The 16,715-nt window shown below is 70.9% G+C and overlaps 2 protein-coding genes across 3 annotated transcripts; both read right to left on the bottom strand.

Annotated features, from left to right (window-relative positions):
* Positions 1-1,156: 1,156 nt before the first annotated feature.
* LOC136000605 (25-hydroxyvitamin D-1 alpha hydroxylase, mitochondrial) lies at positions 1,157-10,856 on the bottom strand. The gene is made up of 9 exons (XM_065654527.1): positions 10,482-10,856; positions 9,673-9,863; positions 7,712-7,908; positions 5,657-5,857; positions 4,476-4,615; positions 4,212-4,405; positions 3,249-3,330; positions 1,624-1,821; positions 1,157-1,545 (listed from the first exon to the last, which is right to left on the bottom strand). The coding sequence occupies exons 1-9, from the start codon at positions 10,692-10,694 to the stop codon at positions 1,348-1,350; spliced, it is 1,614 nt and encodes a 537-aa protein (XP_065510599.1). The 5' UTR covers positions 10,695-10,856; the 3' UTR covers positions 1,157-1,347.
* Positions 10,857-11,590: 734 nt separating this feature from the next.
* Positions 11,591-14,957, bottom strand: METTL1 (methyltransferase 1, tRNA methylguanosine). Of its 2 annotated transcripts, none has more exons than XM_065654446.1 (6): positions 14,824-14,957; positions 14,155-14,285; positions 12,906-13,090; positions 12,257-12,370; positions 11,907-12,008; positions 11,591-11,819 (listed from the first exon to the last, which is right to left on the bottom strand). In XM_065654446.1, the coding sequence occupies exons 1-6, from the start codon at positions 14,901-14,903 to the stop codon at positions 11,688-11,690; spliced, it is 744 nt and encodes a 247-aa protein (XP_065510518.1). In that variant the 5' UTR covers positions 14,904-14,957; the 3' UTR covers positions 11,591-11,687. The 2 variants fall into 2 exon arrangements, with proteins under 2 accessions (XP_065510518.1, XP_065510519.1); XM_065654447.1 differs by having other exon boundaries at positions 14,791-14,842.
* Between the last annotated feature and the right edge of the window lie 1,758 nt (positions 14,958-16,715).

Genomic DNA, 16,715 nt, shown 5'->3' with positions numbered 1-16,715 from the left:
GGGTTGGGGGCGGGGGGGGACACACGCTGGAGGGGGCGCGACTCGGACGCGTGGGTCCGCTATGGCGGGGGGGGCAGCCCCGCACTCCTGGGTCCCTCCGCGGCTGCCGCGGGGGGAGGAAGGGGGTCCCTGGTGGGGGAGGGGCGCTCGGACGCCTGGGTCCTTCCCGGGGTGGGCGGGGGTCCCGGGTTTGGGGGGGGGCGGGCGTGCTGGAGTCGCCCCCGGCCGGACTCGAACCGCGGCCCCGGCGTCTGCGCGGCGCCCCCTGGCGGCCACAGCGGGAGGTGACACACGGCGGGTTTGGGGGGTCCCGGGACCCCCCCCGGGCTGTGCCTGTGCTGCTGGCACGGCAGCGCGGGGGTGGGCGCCGTGTCCCCCCCGCCGTGCCCCCCCCCGTGCCCGTGTCCCCCACCCCGTGTCCCCCCCGCCGTGTCCCCCCCCCGTGCCCGTGTCCCCCGTGCCCGTGTCCTCCCCCCGTGTCCCCCCCCACCGTGTCCCCCCCGTGCCCATGTCCCCCACCCCGTGTCCCCCCCCCGTGTTCCCCCCCGTGTCCCCCCCGCCGTGTCCCCCCCCCGTGCCCGTGTCCCCCCGTGCCCGTGTCCCCCCCGCCGTGTCCCCCTCCCGTGTCCCCCCCGCCGTGTCCCCCCGTGCCCGTGTCCCCCCCGCCGTGTTCCCCCCCGTGTCCCCCCCGCCGTGTCCCCCCCCGTGTCCCCCCCCGGGCCGGTGTCACCGCGCTCGGCTGCGCCCGGGACCCCGCGCGGGTCCAGAGTCCCCCCGGCGCTGCCGTCACGCCGGCCCCACGTGCGACATTGACATTGACCCCCCCTGACCCCCCCCCGCCCCGCATCGTGGGAGGCGCCACCCGCGTTAACCCCCCCCGTGACCTGGGGGGGCCGGCAGGGTCGCCGGGGGTGACACGGCCACGGGGGGGCTGTGGGGACACTGGGACCAGCCTGTGACGGCGCTGGGACCCCCCCCCCGGGACACTCGTGTCCCCCCCCATGTTGTGTCCCCCCCACCCTGGGCCACGTCACCCCCGGCAGGCCGGGGCAGCACCCACCACCCACGGGGGGGCGCGGCGGGTGCTGAGTCACCCCCAAAACACCTGGGGGGGGCAGGGAGCGCCCGGCACCGACGGACCCAAAAATCCCTTTATTGGCCAATAAATAACATTAAATAACCCGGGGGGACAGAAAGAGCGACCGGGGGGGCACCAAGGGGTCAAGGTCACCAAGGGGTCAAGGTCACCACGGGGGTCAAGGTCACCACTGGGGTCAGGGGCTGCCACCGGGGTCGAGGCCACGGGTGACTTTGGGGACACCATCCGTGCCGGGGCCACCGGCGGGGTCAGGAGCCACCGCCGAGGTCAAGGTCGCCGCCGAGGTCAAGGTCGCCGCCGAGGCCACCCGGGTGTCCCCCGCCGGTCCCCGTTCCCCGGCTCAGGAACTGCAGGTTGATGGTGGCCTCGGGGACCAGCAGCGTCCGCGTCATCGGCCGCACGCGGCCCCCGCCGGGCTCCGGCCGCACCTCGAACCGCAGCAGGATCTGGGGACACGGGCATGTTGGGGACACCTGGGGACGCTTGGGGACGCTTGGGGACGCTTGGGGACAGGCGTGTCTCACCTGCGCCAGCGCCTGGTGGATCTCCAGCTCGGCCACGCGCCGCCCCACGCAGCTGCGCTTGCCCACGCCGAAGGGCAGGGACGCGAAGGGGTGACAAGGGACATCGCGGCAAAGCCACCGCTCCGGGCGGAACGAGTCGGGCGCCGGGAAGTGGCGGCTGTCCCGGGAGGCGGCGTAGTGACACAGCGTGATGAGGGTCTGGGGACATGGGGACACACGGGTGAGCAGGGCGGTGACACAGCGTGATGAGGGTCTGGGGACACGGGGACACACGGGTGAGCAGGGCGGTGACACAGCGTGATGAGGGTCTGGGGACACGGGGACACACGGGCGAGCAGGGCGGTGACACAGCGTGATGAGGGTCTGGGGACACGGGGACACACGGGTGAGCAGGGCGGTGACACAGCGTGGTGAGGGTCTGGGGACATGGGGACACACGGGTGAGCAGGGCGGTGACACAGCGTGATGAGGGTCTGGGGACACGGGGACACACGGGTGAGCAGGGCGGTGACACAGCGTGATGAGGGTCTGGGGACATGGGGACACACGGGTGAGCAGGGCGGTGACACAGCGTGATGAGGGTCTGGGGACATGGGGACACACGGGTGAGCAGGGCGGTGACACAGCGTGATGAGGGTCTGGGGACATGGGGACACACGGGTGAGCAGGGCGGTGACACAGCGTGATGAGGGTCTGGGGACATGGGGACACACGGGTGAGCAGGGCGGTGACACAGCGTGATGAGGGTCTGGGGACATGGGGACACACGGGTGAGCAGGGCGGTGACACAGCGTGATGAGGGTCTGGGGACATGGGGACACACGGGTGAGCAGGGCGGTGACACAGCGTGATGAGGGTCTGGGGACATGGGGACACACGGGTGAGCAGGGCGGTGACACAGCGTGATGAGGGTCTGGGGACATGGGGACACACGGGTGAGCAGGGCGGTGACACAGCGTGATGAGGGTCTGGGGACATGGGGACACATGGGTGAGCAGGGCGGTGACACAGCGTGATGAGGGTCTGGGGACATGGGGACACACGGGTGAGCAGGGCAGTGACACAGCGTGATGAGGGTCTGGGGACACGGGGACACACGGGTGAGCAGGGCGGTGACACAGCGTGATGAGGGTCTGGGGACACGGGGACACACGGGTGAGCAGGGCAGTGACACAGCGTGATGAGGGTCTGGGGACACGGGGACACACGGGTGAGCAGGGCGGTGACACAGCGTGATGAGGGTCTGGGGACATGGGGACACACGGGTGAGCAGGGCGGTGACACAGCGTGATGAGGGTCTGGGGACATGGGGACACACGGGTGAGCAGGGCGGTGACACAGCGTGATGAGGGTCTGGGGACATGGGGACACACGGGTGAGCAGGGCGGTGACACAGCGTGATGAGGGTCTGGGGACACGGGTGAGTGGGGACATGGGGGTGATGGTGGGAGGACACCCAGGAGTGAGAGCAGGGGGGACATGGGGACCCACAGATGACAGTGGGGGGACACGGGGACACATGGAGGATGGCAGGGGGGACACAGGGGACATGGGGACCTGCAGGCGGGACACGGGGAGCCACGGGTGACAGCAGGGGACGCGCAGGGGACAGGGCAGCCCCTGACCTTGCGGGGCACCAGGTAGTCACCCACGTGGATGTCACGGTCGGGGACAACGCGGGCGTTGGCCGGGATGACGGGGTAGAGCCTGCGCGGGGACAGGGGGTGGTGGCACCGAGGCTGCCACCGTCCCTGTCCTTGTCCCCAGCCCTGTCCCCAACTCCATCTTCATCCCTGTCCCCGTCCTTGTCCCCAATTTCATCTTCATCCCTGTCCTTGTCCCCGTCCTCATCTTCATCCCTCTCATTGTCCCCAGCCTCATCATCTTTGCCCTGTCCCTGTCCCCATCCCTGTCCCAGCCTTGTCCCCATCCCTATGTCCCTGTCCCCATCTTCATCTTCATCCCTGTCATTGTCCCCAGCCTCATCCCCATCCTTGTCCTCATCCCCATGTCCCCATCCCCATCCTTGTCCCCATCCACATGTCCCCATCCCTGTCCCCATCCCCGTGTCCCCACTCTTGTCCCCATGTCCCTGTCCCCATGTCCCCATCCCCATGTCCCCATGTCCCCGTCCCCATGTCCCCATCCCCATGTCCCCATTCCCATGTCCCCACCCTTGTCCCCATGTCCCCGTCCCCATGTCCCCATCCCCATGTCCCCATCCCCATGTCCCCACCCTTGTCCCCATGTCCCCGTCCCCATGTCCCCATCCCTGTCCCCATGCCCATGTCCCCACCCTTGTCCCCATGTCCCCATCCCCATGTCCCCATCCCCATGTCCCCATGTCCCTGTCCCCATGTCCCCATCCCCATGTCCCCATCCCCATGTCCCCATGTCCCTGTCCCCATGTCCCCATCCCTGTCCCCAACGCCATGTCCCCACCCTTGTCCCCATGTCCCCGTCCCCATGTCCGCATCCCTGTCCCCATGCCCATGTCCCCACCCTTGTCCCCATGTCCCCGTCCCCATGTCCCCATCCCTGTCCCCATGCCCATGTCCCCACCCTTGTCCCCATGTCCCCGTCCCCACCTCAACGTCTCCTTCACCACAGCCCTCAGCAGGGGGACCCTGCCCGGGTCGGTGGCCGCGGGGCCGGTGGCCACGGGGTCGGTGGCCGCAGTGGCCCCAGTGGCCACCGCGGCCACCAGCTGCCGGTGCAGCGCCTCCTGCAGGCCGGGGTGCCACGCCAGCTCGTACAGGCTCCAGGCCAGGGTGGTGGCGATCTGGGAGGGGAGGTGACATCAACGCGTGTCCCCAGCCGCGGGGACACCCCCCGCTGCGTCCCCTCCGCACCGTGTCCACCCCGGCCAGCAGCAGCTCGGTGACGTTCCCGTAGATGCTCTTCATGGGCACGTTCTCCCTGGCCAGCTGGTCGGTCAGACACGTCCCCTCGCGTCCCCCCTCGGCCACCCGCCGGTCCACGTGGCGCTGGGCTGGAGAGGACAGACCCCCGTGAGCGTCCCCCTGTCCCCGTGTCCCCCCTGTCCCCGTGTCCCCCCTGTCCCCACTGTCCCCGTGTCCCCCCTGTCCCCGTGTCTCCCCTGTCCCCACTGTCCCCGTTTGTCCCCACTGTCCCCACTGTCCCTGTGTCTCCCCACTGTCCCCACATCCCCCCACTGTCCCTGTTGTCCCCATTGTCCCCACGTCCCCTTGCTGTCCATGCTGTCCCCACTGTCCCCACTGTCCCCGCTGTCCCCACATCCCCCTGCTGTCCCCGGTGTCCCCACTGTCCCCGTGTCCCCCTGCTGTCCCTGTTGTCCCCCCGTCTCTGCTGTCCCCATGTCCCCCTGCTGTCCCTGCTGTCCCCATTGTCCCCGTTATCCCTACCGTCCCCACTGTCCCCATTGTCCCCACATTCCCCCGCTGTCCCCGCATCCTCCTGCTGTCCCTGCTGTCCCCACGTCCCCCCACTGTCCCCACTGTCCCCCCTGTCTCTGCTGTCCCCACGTCCCCCTGCTGTCCCCGGTGTCCCTGCTGTCCCCACTGTCCCTGCTGTCCCCATGTCCCCCTGCTGTCCCCACTGTCCTTGCTGTCCCCATGTCCCCCCACTGTCCCTGCTGTCCCCATGTCCCCCTGCTGTCCCCACTGTCCTTGCTGTCCCCATGTCCCCCCACTGTCCCTGCTGTCCCCACTGTCCCCACGTCCCCCTACTGTCCCCACTGTCCCCCCTGTCTCTGCTGTCCCCACATCCCCCTGCTGTCCCCGGTGTCCCTGCTGTCCCCACTGTCCCTGCTGTCCCCATGTCCCCCTGCTGTCCCCACTGTCCCTGCTGTCCCCACGTCCCCCCACTGTCCCTGCTGTCCCCATGTCCCCCTGCTGTCCCCACTGTCCTTGCTGTCCCCATGTCCCCCCACTGTCCCTGCTGTCCCCACTGTCCCCACATCCCCCCGCTGTCCCTGCTGTCCTTGCTGTCCCCACTGTCCCTGCTGTCCCCATGTCCCCCCGCTGTCCCCGCTGTCCCCGCGTCCCCTCACCGAAGGCGAACATGTAGTCCCAGGCCTCGCAGAAGCTGGCCCAGGGCCGCGGGAAGAGGCGGCGCAGGGGCCGCGGCATGGCCATTGTCACCAGCGTGAGCACGAACATGGTGTTGACGCAGCGGATGAAGGTCTCGGTGTCCCCAGGGACCTCCTGCTCCAGGCAGCCCAGCCGGGACGCGAACAGCACGGACGAGATGCCTGCGGAGGGGACACGGCGGTGACACGGGGACAACGGGGACCCGGGGGGACGCGGGGGACTCTGGGGACATGGGGAGATCTTGGGGACACGGGGAGGCCTGGGGGACGTGGGGAGACCTGGGGGGACATGAGGGGAACTGGGGGACATGGGGACACCCTGAGGGGACATGGGGAGCCCTGGGGGGACATGGGGACACCCTGAGGGGACATGGGGAGCCCTGGGGGGACACAGAGAGCCCTGGGGGACATGGGGACACCCTGGGGGACACGGGGAGCCCTGGGGGACATGGGAGACCCAGAGGGGACACAAGGAGACCCTGGGGGACATGGGGAGCCCTGGGGGGACACAGAGAGCCCTGGGGGGACATGGGGACGTCCTGAGGGGACATGGAGAGCCCTGGGGGACATGGGGACACCCTGAGGGGACACGAGGAGACCCTGGGGGACATAGGGAGTCCTGGGGGGACACAGAGAGCCCTGGGGGACATGGGAGACCCAGAGGGGACACGGGGAGGCCTGGGGGACATGGGGAGCCCTGGGGGGACATGGGGACACCCTGAGGGGACATGGGGAGCCCTGGGGGGACACAGAGAGCCCTGGGGGACATGGGGACACCCTGGGGGACATGGGGAGCCCTGGGGGACATGGGAGACCCAGAGGGGACACGGGGAGACCCTGGGGGACATGGGGACATCCTGAGGGGACACAAGGAGACCCTGGGGGACATGGGGAGCCCTGGGGGGACACAGAGAGCCCTGGGGGGACATGGGGACGTCCTGAGGGGACATGGAGAGCCCTGGGGGACATGGGGACACCCTGAGGGGACACGAGGAGACCCTGGGGGACATAGGGAGTCCTGGGGGGACACAGAGAGCCCTGGGGGACATGGGAGACCCAGAGGGGACACGGGGAGGCCTGGGGGACATGGGGAGCCCTGGGGGGACATGGGGACACCCTGAGGGGACATGGGGAGCCCTGGGGGGACACAGAGAGCCCTGGGGGACATGGGGACACCCTGGGGGACATGGGGAGCCCTGGGGGACATGGGAGACCCAGAGGGGACACGGGGAGACCCTGGGGGACATGGGGACATCCTGAGGGGACACAAGGAGACCCTGGGGGACATAGGGAGCCCTGGGGGGACATGGGGAGTCCTGGGGGGACACAGAGAGCCCTGGGGGACATGGGAGACCCAGAGGGGACACGGGGAGGCCTGGGGGACATGGGGAGCCCTGGGGGACATGGGGACACCCTGAGGGGACATGGGGAGCCCTGGGGACATGGGAGACCCAGAGGGGACACGGGGAGACCCTGGGGGACATGGGGACATCCTGAGGGGACACAAGGAGACCCTGGGGGACATAGGGAGCCCTGGGGGGACACAGAGAGCCCTGGGGGGACATGGGGACATCCTGAGGGGACATGGAGAGCCCTGGGGGACATGGGGACACCCTGAGGGGACATGGGGAGCCCTGGGGACATGGGAGACCCAGAGGGGACACGGGGAGACCCTGGGGGACATGGGGACATCCTGAGGGGACACAAGGAGACCCTGGGGGACATAGGGAGTCCTGGGGGGACACAGAGAGCCCTGGGGGGACATGGGGACATCCTGAGGGGACATGGAGAGCCCTGGGGGACATGGGGACACCCTGAGGGGACACGGGGAACTTGAGAGTCATGGGGACACCCCGAGGGGACACATGGAGCCCTGTGAGGACACGGGGACACCCTGAGGGGACACAGAGAGCCCCGGGGGGACGTGGGGAACCTGAGCTACATGGGGACACCCCGAGGGGACCCTGGGGGGCCCTCGGGGGTGTCCCAGCCCCGGTGTGCGTGTCCCCCCGTCACCTTCCAGGCCGAACTTGTAGAACTCGTGGGTGACGTCGGGGACGAGGTGCTGGGGGTGGCGGTCGCGCTGGCGCTGGAGCCGCCGCAGCAGGTCGGCCACCACGGCGGCCACCGGCCCCGCGTAGCCCTGGGCCGCCCGCGGGCGCAGCAGCAGCCGCCCCAGCAGCCGCCGCAGCCGCTGCCACTCCTCACCCTCCCTGGGGACACGGGACACGGGTCAGGGGAGCGGGGGACACGGGGAGACGTGGGGACACGGGTCAGGGGAGCGGGGGACACGGGGGGACGTGGGGAGACATGGGGACACGGGGGGACATGGGGGACGTGGGGACACGGGGGGACATGGGGGACGTGGGGGACACGGGGGGACATGGGGACACGGGGGGACATGGGGGACGTGGGGACACGGGGGGACATGGGGGACGTGGGGGACATGGGGGACATGGGGGGACATGGGGGATGTGGGGACACGGGGGGACATGGGGGACATGGGGACACAGGGGAACATGGGGGACGTGGGGACACGGGGAGACGTGGGGGACATGGGGGGACGTGGGGACACGGGGGGGACACGGGGGGACACGGCGGGATGTTGGGACACGGGGGGACGTGGGGGACACGGGGGGACATGGGGGATGTGGGGAGACGTGGGGACACGGGGGGACGTGGGGACACGGGGGGACGTGGGGGATGTGGGGACATGGGGGGGACGTGGGGGGATGTGGGGGACATGGGGTCGGGGGACATGGGGGACATGGGGGACACAGGGACATGGGGGATATGGGGACACGGGGGGATGTGGGAAGACAAGGGGACATGGGGGGACATGGGGACATGGGGGGATGTGGGAAGACAAGGGGACATGGGGGGACATGGGGACGTGGGGGGACGTGGGGTCAGGGGGACATGTGGGATACGGGGACATGGGAGGACGGGGGGACATGGGAACATGGGGCAACATGGGGGACATGAGGTTGGGGGACATGAGGGATACGGGGACATGGGAGGACGGGGGGGACATGAGGGACATGGGGGGATATGGGGTCTGGGGGGGACACGGGGACATGGGGGACACGTGGGAACATGGAGGGACATGGGGTCTGGGGGACACGGGGTCTGGGGGGGGACACGGGGGGACATATGGGAGGACATGAGGGGGGGACACTGGGACACAGGGGGACACACACGGGGGACACGGGGGGGTTGCACGGGGGCTCAGGAGCCGCACAGGGGGGTCCGGGGGTGTCCAAGGAGTTGGGGGTGCACAGGGGGGCTGGGGGCTGTGCCGGGGTTTGGGGGGCTCGGACGGGGTTCGGGGCTCCCCGCCGCCGCCCCCGCAGGGCCCGGCCGTTACTCACATCCTGCGGGGGGGCCGGGGGGGCTGGGGGGGCCCTGAATCATCCCTGAGTCACCCCCGGCTCGGCGGCCCCTCCCGCGGCTGCTGCCCCGCGGCCCTTCCCGGAACCCGCGTGGGAACGGGGGGGAGCCCCGGGGGTACAGACCCCCCAACGCCTGGGGAGCCCCGGGGGTACAGACCCCCCAACGCCTGGGGAGCCCCTGGGGGGCACAGACCCCCCAACCCCTGGGGAGCCCCGGGGGGGGTACAGACCCCCCAACCCCTGGGGAGCCCCGGGCGGGCACAGACCCCCCGACCCCTGGGGAGCCCCCAGCCCCATGCGCAGCACCCCAGACCCCAGGAGCAGCCCCCGGCCCCCGTGCCCAGCTCTGAGACCCCTGGGCAGAGCCCCCAGCCCCTTCCCCAGCCCCCCAACGCCCCCAGCCCCACTCACGCGGTCAGCAGCCCCCCCAGGCCCCCCAAAGCCCCTACTCCCCCACTCACGCAGTGAACAGCCCCCAGCCCCACGGGCAGCCCCCAGCCCCCCTGAGCCCCCGTTCCCCACTCACGCGGTCAGCAGCCCCCCCAGCCCCACGGGCAGCCCCCGGACCCCCCGTTCCCCACTCACGCGGTCAGCAGCCCGCAGCCCAGGCCCCGGCAGCGCCGATGGTCCTTCCAGGACGAGAGGTGGGAGCGCACGGGGACGTCGCCCTCCTGGCGCAGCACCTGCTCGATCAGCGCCGCCTCGGCCACGTGCACCGTCAGGATGGGCCCGAAGCTCGCCTTCCACACCGGCCCGTACCGCGCGCGGCCCTCCACCTGCGGGGCGGCCCCACGGTGTCCCCACGGTGTCCCCACGGTGTCCCCAGGGAAGGGACCCCGAGGCTCAGGGGGTGCCGGGTGGTTCAGGACTGGCCGTGGCACAGCGGGGTGACAGTCCTGGTGGTGCCAGCACTGCGGTGCCCACCCGTGGGTGGCCCTGGGGACACAGCCTGGGTGCTGCTGTCACCCACCTGCCCCCGGGGCACAGGGCACCAGGGGGGTTAACCATTAGCAGCTGCTGCTCGGAGAGAGCCCTGGGCTGCTCCCTGTCCCCACCGAGCTCTGGGGACTGAGAACAGGATCCCCTTGTCCCCTCTGAGCCCCAGAGATTAAGACCAGGGTCCCCTTGTCCCCTCTGAGCCCCAGAGATTAAGACCAGGGTCCCCTTGTCCTGTCCAAGCCCCAGAACAGAGGCACCAGGGTCCCTTCTGTCCCCTCCAAACCCCAGGGATTGAGATCAGGGTCCCCTTGTCCCCCACCAAGCCCCAGAGCAGAAGGAATGGGGATCCCTCTGTCCCCTCCAAGGCCCAGGGTGGTGGGAACAAGGTCCCCAAGTCCCCTCCAAGCCCCAGGGGAGGGAGATCTGGGTCTCCAAGTGTCCCCCCTCCCAGTTACCTGCAGCTCATGCAGCCTCCGCAGCCCCCCCCGGCAGAGCAGGTCGTAGAGGAAGGCTGGGGGGCTGGGCCCCGGCATGTCGGCCAGGCTGCGGGGACCCCGGCGGGCGGCGGGGGGCACCGGGGGGACAGGGGGACGCGGGGGGACTCGCAGCTCGGGCAGGCGGCGGGACAGCAGGGCCGCCTGGGCGGGCAGGCGCAGGCTCTGCGGCATGGCGGGGACACGCGGGGTGTCCTGGGGACGCGGGTGGCCGGGGGACACGGGGGGACGCGGGGTCGGGACGCGGGGACGCGCCTCGAATGAGCCGCTGGCATCGCCCGGGAGCTTTATAAGCGCCCACGTGGAGCTGCAAGCCCCGCCCCTCGGGGGCACGACCACGCCCATTTCTGCCAACCCCCGCCCCTCGATAACCGAAGCCCCGCCCCTCGCGGCCCCAAGCCCCGCCCCGCCCTCCCGCGGGGCTGATTTGCATACGGCACCGCCGCGGGCCAATCGGGGCGCGGGTGTGGCCGCGGCGGTCACGTGGTGCCTCGGGGGGCGCGCACACGCGTGGGCACGATCGTGTGTCCCCCAAACCCCCCCGGTCCCACTCGGGTTCCCAGCGCCCCCCAAACCCCCCAAACCGGGGGGCGGGAGGGGCCGGACACCCCCACGGAGACACTCGAGTTGGGAGGGGGGTCCTGTCCCCACGGGGGACAGTGACACAGGGGGGGAGTGGGGGGGGGGCGCACGCAGCCGCCCCCATTCCCAGCAACACCCTCCCAGCTCAACCGGTGCCCCCAGTCCCGCCGCTGCCGGATTCTCGGGAATTACCGGCTTGCGACACCGGAACCGCCGGGTTGCGCTGCTGGAAACCCCCCACTCGTGGTGGGGGGGGGGGAACGGGGGGGCCCCCCCCCACGCCTCGCGGGAGGGGGCGTGGCCACCCTCCCCCACCCCCCGGGGGTTTCCTGTGATCACACCCTGGGGAAACTGAGGCAGGAACCACTCCCCATATCGCCCCGGGGGGAGCAATTCCCAACACCCCCCCAGCGTGGGGTGCGGGACGAACCCCGTGGGGTGGGGGGGTCAGGTGGGGGGGTGACGGCGCAGCCAGGAGGGAACCAGCCTCGGGGACACGCTGGTGGCTTTATTACAAAACGGGGGGCACGCGGAGGGCAGGGGGCACGCGGAGGGACACACCCGGTCCCACTCGTGTCCCCCCCGTCAGGTGTCCCCCCCCACGGGCGGGTCGGGGCGGCGGCGGAACACGGCGGGGTGCACGGGGCGGCCCCCCCGCTGCGCCTTGCGTCCCTCCTCGGTGACAGTCCCCAGCCGGGCCACCAGCGGGTCATCGTCCTGCGGGGGGGGACACGCACCAGGCAGCTCCCAGCAGCTCCCAGCAGCTCCCAATAAGCTCCCAGTGCCCCCCCCCGCCCCGCTCACCAGCTCGGCCAGCGGCACCTCCTCGAACAGCGGGTGCTCCCCAAAATGCTTCACCATCCACTCGTGAAGCTCCGCCACGTCTGTCACCGTGTACACCAGCCCCTGGGGACAACCCCGGGGTCACCGCGGGGGGGGGTGTCTCCAACCCCCCCACCTCGAGGGGCTGGATCCTCCCCACCCACCCCCTTCCGGAGGAATTTGGTGATTCCCGGTGTGTCCCCAGAGCAGCGGAGTTTGGGGAAGGGAAACGGATGTGGGGCACGGGGCGGGGTTGGGACACTGCGGGGGGGCACAGGGACACGGGGGGGTGGTGGGGACACGGGGGGGTCCCGGGGGGGTCCCCAGCTCACCCCGGGGCGCAGGACGTAGCCGTATTCATCCAGCAGCGTGGGGCTGATGATTCGCCACTTGTGCTTGGTGCGCTTGAAGTGGGGGTCGGGGAACAGGAAGAACATCTTGCTGAGCTGGGGGGGGCAAAAAATATTGGGGGGGGAGTTCACGGACACCCCCATCCTTCTATGGAACTGGAGGGGAAGAAAGGGGGGGGCTGGGGGGCACCCATGGGTATGGGGGACATGGGGGGTGGTGTTTAGAGGGTGCTGGTTTCTTGTTGGGGAGGGGATTTTTAGGGGGGGTCACGCCCCACTTGGCTCTGACCCCCTCCCCGCCTTGTCCATGGCAGCTGGGCGGGGGGAGAAGAAGCAGGGGAGGAAGCACCCAGGGGTATGGGCAACATTGGGGCGGGGAGGGTTTTGGGGCACCCTGGGGGTTTGTTTTGGTTTTGGGGGGGGCGGGTCCTGGGGAGGTATTTATTTTATGGGGGGGTCAGCACCCCACTTGGCAACGACCCCCCCAAAACCTGCCTGTGGTGCTGAGGGGGGGCAGAAAGGGGGAGCTGGGGGGTACCCAGGGGGCTGGGGGACACAGGGGAGGGTTTGGGGGTTTAGGATTTTTTGAGGGGGAGGGCGGGTATATTTTTTTTCGGGGGGGGTTGCCCACCTGTGCCTTGCGGAAGAAGTGCGGCAGGTGCTTCATGGCGTTGGCGCGCAGGACAGCGACGTTGCCGAAGCGGCCGGGCTGAGCTGCCCGCAGCGCCCGCAGCCGCGCGCCCGCGAACGCCGCGACCTTGACCCTGAGCTCCAGCCCCAGAGCCAGCGCCCGCGGGAACAGGGGGGACAGGGCCACTGCGGGGGGCACGGGGTCAGGGACCCCCCCAAACCCCAGGGAACAGGGGGGACAGGGCCACTGCGGGGGGCACGGGGTCAGGGACCCCCCCAAACCCCAGGGAACAGGGGGGACAGGGCCACTGTGGGGGGCACGGGGTCAGGGACCCCCCCAAACCCCAGGGAACAGGGGGGACAGGGCCACTGCGGGGGGCACGGGGTCAGGGACCCCCCCAAACCCCAGGGAACAGGGGGGACAGGGCCACTGCGGGGGGCACGGGGTCAGGGACCCCCCCAAACCCCAGGGAACAGGGGGGACAGGGCCACTGCGGGGGGCACGGGGTCAGGGACCCCCCCAAACCCCAGGGAACAGGGGGGACAGGGCCACTGCGGGGGGCACGGGGTCAGGGACCCGCCAAACCCCAGGGAACAGGGGGGACAGGGCCACTGCGGGGGGCACGGGGTCAGGGACCCCCCAAACCCCCAGGGAACAGGGGGGACAGGGCCACTGCGGGGCGCACGGGGTCAGGGACCCCCCCAAACCCCAGGGAACAGGGGGGACCGGGCCACTGCGGGGGGCACAGGGTCAGGGACCCCCCCAAACCCTCCCAGCGCCCACAGGAATAGGGAGGACAGCACCACTGGGGGGGCGGGGGGGGACGGGACCCCCAAACATCCCTCCCCATGGGGACAGGCTGGGCAGCACCACTGTGGAGGTTCGGGGGGCCCCCAAACTGCCCCCTCTGCAGGAAGAGGGGGGACAGAGCCACTGCAGGGGGGGTCTGGGGCGTCCCCAAATCCCCCCAAGGGAATAGGGGGGGCAGCACCACTGCAGGGGGGGCCGGGGGGACCCCAGAACCACCGCCTGGAACCCCCCACCCCACTGGGTCCCTCCCTGCCCTGCTCCCCCCCCTTGCACCCCAAGTGTACCCAGGACCCCCCAAACCCACTCACCAGCCCCCCCATACCCACAGTCCCCCCCGTCCCCTCCGTGCCCCCCCCCAGCAGCCTCCGACCCAGCACCCACAGCCCCCCCCAGGGCCCCCACCTCCGTACACGCCCGTATCCCCCCGGCCCCCCCTCACCCAGCAGCCCCCCGTATCCACAGCCCACGTCCGCGATCTCCACGCAAGGGGGGGGCTGGTCGGGGGGGGCGTCGGGCGGGAAGAACGACGGGTAGAGCGCGGCCCAGTCCATGTCCTGCGGCCTGGGGGGGCTGCGGCAGCGGCGTCACCGGGGGGGACAGGGAAGGGAAGCGGGGGGGGCACGGCAGGGGGACACAGGCCTCGCGGTGCCCCCTGGGGGGGATCCCGGTGGTCGGTGGTACCGGGAGTGAACGTGAGGGGGGGGGCGGTTACCGGGGGGGCTCTGACGCGGGGTCCCGATTACCGGGACTGACCGTAAGAGGGGTCCCAGTTACCGGGTGGGGGGTCAGAGGGGGTATCCTGGTTACCGGGGGGGCTCTGACGGGGGGTCCCGGTTACCGGGAGGGCTCAGGGGGGTGTCCCGGTTACCGGGGGGGGGCTCAGAGGGGATATCCCGGTTACCGGGGGGGCTCTGACGGGGAGTCCCGATTACCGGGGGGGAGCTCAGGGCGGTGTCCCGGTTACCGGGGGGGCCCAGGGGGGTGTCCCGGTTACGGGCGGTCCCGTACGAGGCCATGACGGGGTTCCCGAGTCCCAGACCCGGCCGTGGACGGGGGTGCCCGGTGCGGGTGTTACCGGGGGGGCTGTGGGGGTCCCGGCCGCACTCACTGGGGCAGCGTGCGGTCGGCCAGCGGGTTGGCGTGTGCCCGCTGCCGGTAAAAGCGCTTCTGCGGCAGCGCCTCCTCCATGGCGGCCCCGGCCTCGGGCGACGGCCAGTGACGTCACCGCGCCGCGCCGCCGAGTGACGTCAGCGCCGCACCTGCCGCCGCGGGGGGCGGGGCCTGAGCAAGCTCCGCCCCCCAGCGGCCCCAGTGGGACCGGTGCCCCCCAGTCTGACTCAGTGACCCCCAGTGACCCCCCCGCTGCCTGTCCCTGTGTCCCCCACCCCGACCAGTGACCCCCAGTGCCCCCTAGCCTGACCAGTGACCCCCCAGTGACCCCCTTGGTGCCTGTCCCAGTGACCCCCCAGTCTGACCAGTGACCCCCCAGCCTGACCAGTGACCCCCCCAGTCTGACCAGTGACCCCCCAGTGCCCCCAGTCGGACCAGTGACCTCCCCAATGCCCCCCAGTGACCCCCCTGGTGCCTGTCCCAGTGACCCGCCAGCCTGACCAGTGACCCCCAGTCTGACCAGTGACCCCCAGTCTGACCAGTGACCCCACCGTGCCCATCCCAGTGCCCCCCAGTACCTCCCAGTGCTTTCCAGCGCTTCCCGGAGCCAGGCCCATGGCTCCCAGTGCCCCCCAGTGCTCCCAGTGCCCATCCCAGTGCCCCCCAGTGCCTCCCAGTATCCCAGGGAGCTGGCACTGCCCTGCTGCCTTCCCAGTGCCCCCCAGTGTCCCCATCACCCCGGGGGCCTCACGCTGCCCCAGTGCCCCCCAGTGCCCCCCAGTATCCTGGGACCTCACGCTGCCTGAGTGTCCCCCCCATGTCCCCCCGTGTCCCCCCGTGTCCCCCCGTGCCCCAGGGACCTGGCACCGTCCCAGTCTCCCCAGTCTCCCCAGCCCCTCCCAGTCCCTCCCAGTCTCCCCAGTCTCTTCCCGGCACGGGGGCGGGTGGGGAATTCACGGGGGCGATTTCTGAGAAAAGCCCCAGGCGGGGGGGGATGGGGACGGGGGGGGGGTTGAGCAACGTGCGGCTGGATCCGCCCGTCTGTCCCGTCCGTCTGTCCCGTCCGTCTGTCCCGTCCGTCTGTCCTGGCTGCGGGTGACGGGTGGGAAGTCACGCGGCTGCGCTGGGCAGGGGGGGACACGGGGGTCACCCCCTCCTGCCAACCCCCCCGGGGTGCCCTGACCCCCCTCCGGGGACACCGACCCCCCACAAGCATTAACCCGGTGACGCGCGCGGTGACGCAGGTGGGGGGGTCCCAGGGGGGTGACACGGGGGGGGGTGACACGGGGCAGGTTGTTCGTTAACCCCGCGGGACCCCCCGGGGTGTCACCCCCCCCCCCGGTTACTGTTTATCTGGGTTGTCCCAGCTCACGTGGGGGGGACGACACACTGGGAGGGGACAGGGCCCGTGTCACCCCCCAGGGGACAAGGGGATGGGGACACCAGGGTGAGCAGAGACGGCTGGGGACACTGGGATCATTGGGGACATGAGGGTCAGGGACAGCGGGACAAGGGACGTGGGGGTCAAGGACAACAGGGTGAGGGACAGCAGGGGACAGGGACACCCAGGGGACAGGGACACCCAGGGTCAGGGACAACCAGGGGACAGGGACAGCAGGGGACAGGGACAGCAGGGGACAGGGACACCCAGGGTCAGGGACAACCAGGGGACAGGGACAGCAGGGGACAGGGACAGCAGGGGACAGGGACACCCAGGGGACAGGGACACCCGGATCATCAAGGACACCAGGGAGCAGGGACACAAGGGAAACCGGGATCATCAGGGACAGGACACCAGGGTCAGGGACACCGTGACAAAGGACACTGGGGACAAGGACAACAGGGTGAGGGACGCCCGGGCTGGCCAAGGCTGGGGAGCGGTCTATAGGA

This window comes from Caloenas nicobarica, chromosome 33 (genome assembly GCF_036013445.1).
Source record: "Caloenas nicobarica isolate bCalNic1 chromosome 33, bCalNic1.hap1, whole genome shotgun sequence".
NCBI classification, from domain to species: domain Eukaryota; kingdom Metazoa; phylum Chordata; class Aves; order Columbiformes; family Columbidae; genus Caloenas; species Caloenas nicobarica.
The sequence above is the reverse complement of the archived record's forward strand: the minus strand, read 5'-3'. Positions and strand labels throughout refer to the sequence as shown.

Bases quoted from the DNA above. Each gene is read 5' to 3' on its own strand.
- LOC136000605 (XM_065654527.1), bottom strand. From the start codon at position 10,694: ATGCCGCAGAGCCTGCGCCTGCCCGCCCAGGCGGCCCTGCTGTCCCGC. The intron at 9,864-10,481 runs GTAACTGGGAGG...GCCGCCCCGCAG, and splicing joins GGAGGCTGCATGAGCTGCAG to GTGGAGGGCCGCGCGCGGTA. The intron at 7,909-9,672 runs GTGAGTGGGGAA...CCGTGTCCCCAG, and splicing joins GGCTGCGGGCTGCTGACCGC to GGAGGGTGAGGAGTGGCAGC.
- METTL1 (XM_065654446.1), bottom strand. From the start codon at position 14,903: ATGGAGGAGGCGCTGCCGCAGAAGCGCTTTTACCGGCAGCGGGCACAC. The intron at 12,371-12,905 runs GTGGGCAACCCC...TGCCCCCCCCAG, and splicing joins ACTTCTTCCGCAAGGCACAG to CTCAGCAAGATGTTCTTCCT. The intron at 11,820-11,906 runs GTGAGCGGGGCG...CCCCCCCCGCAG, and splicing joins AGGTGCCGCTGGCCGAGCTG to GACGATGACCCGCTGGTGGC.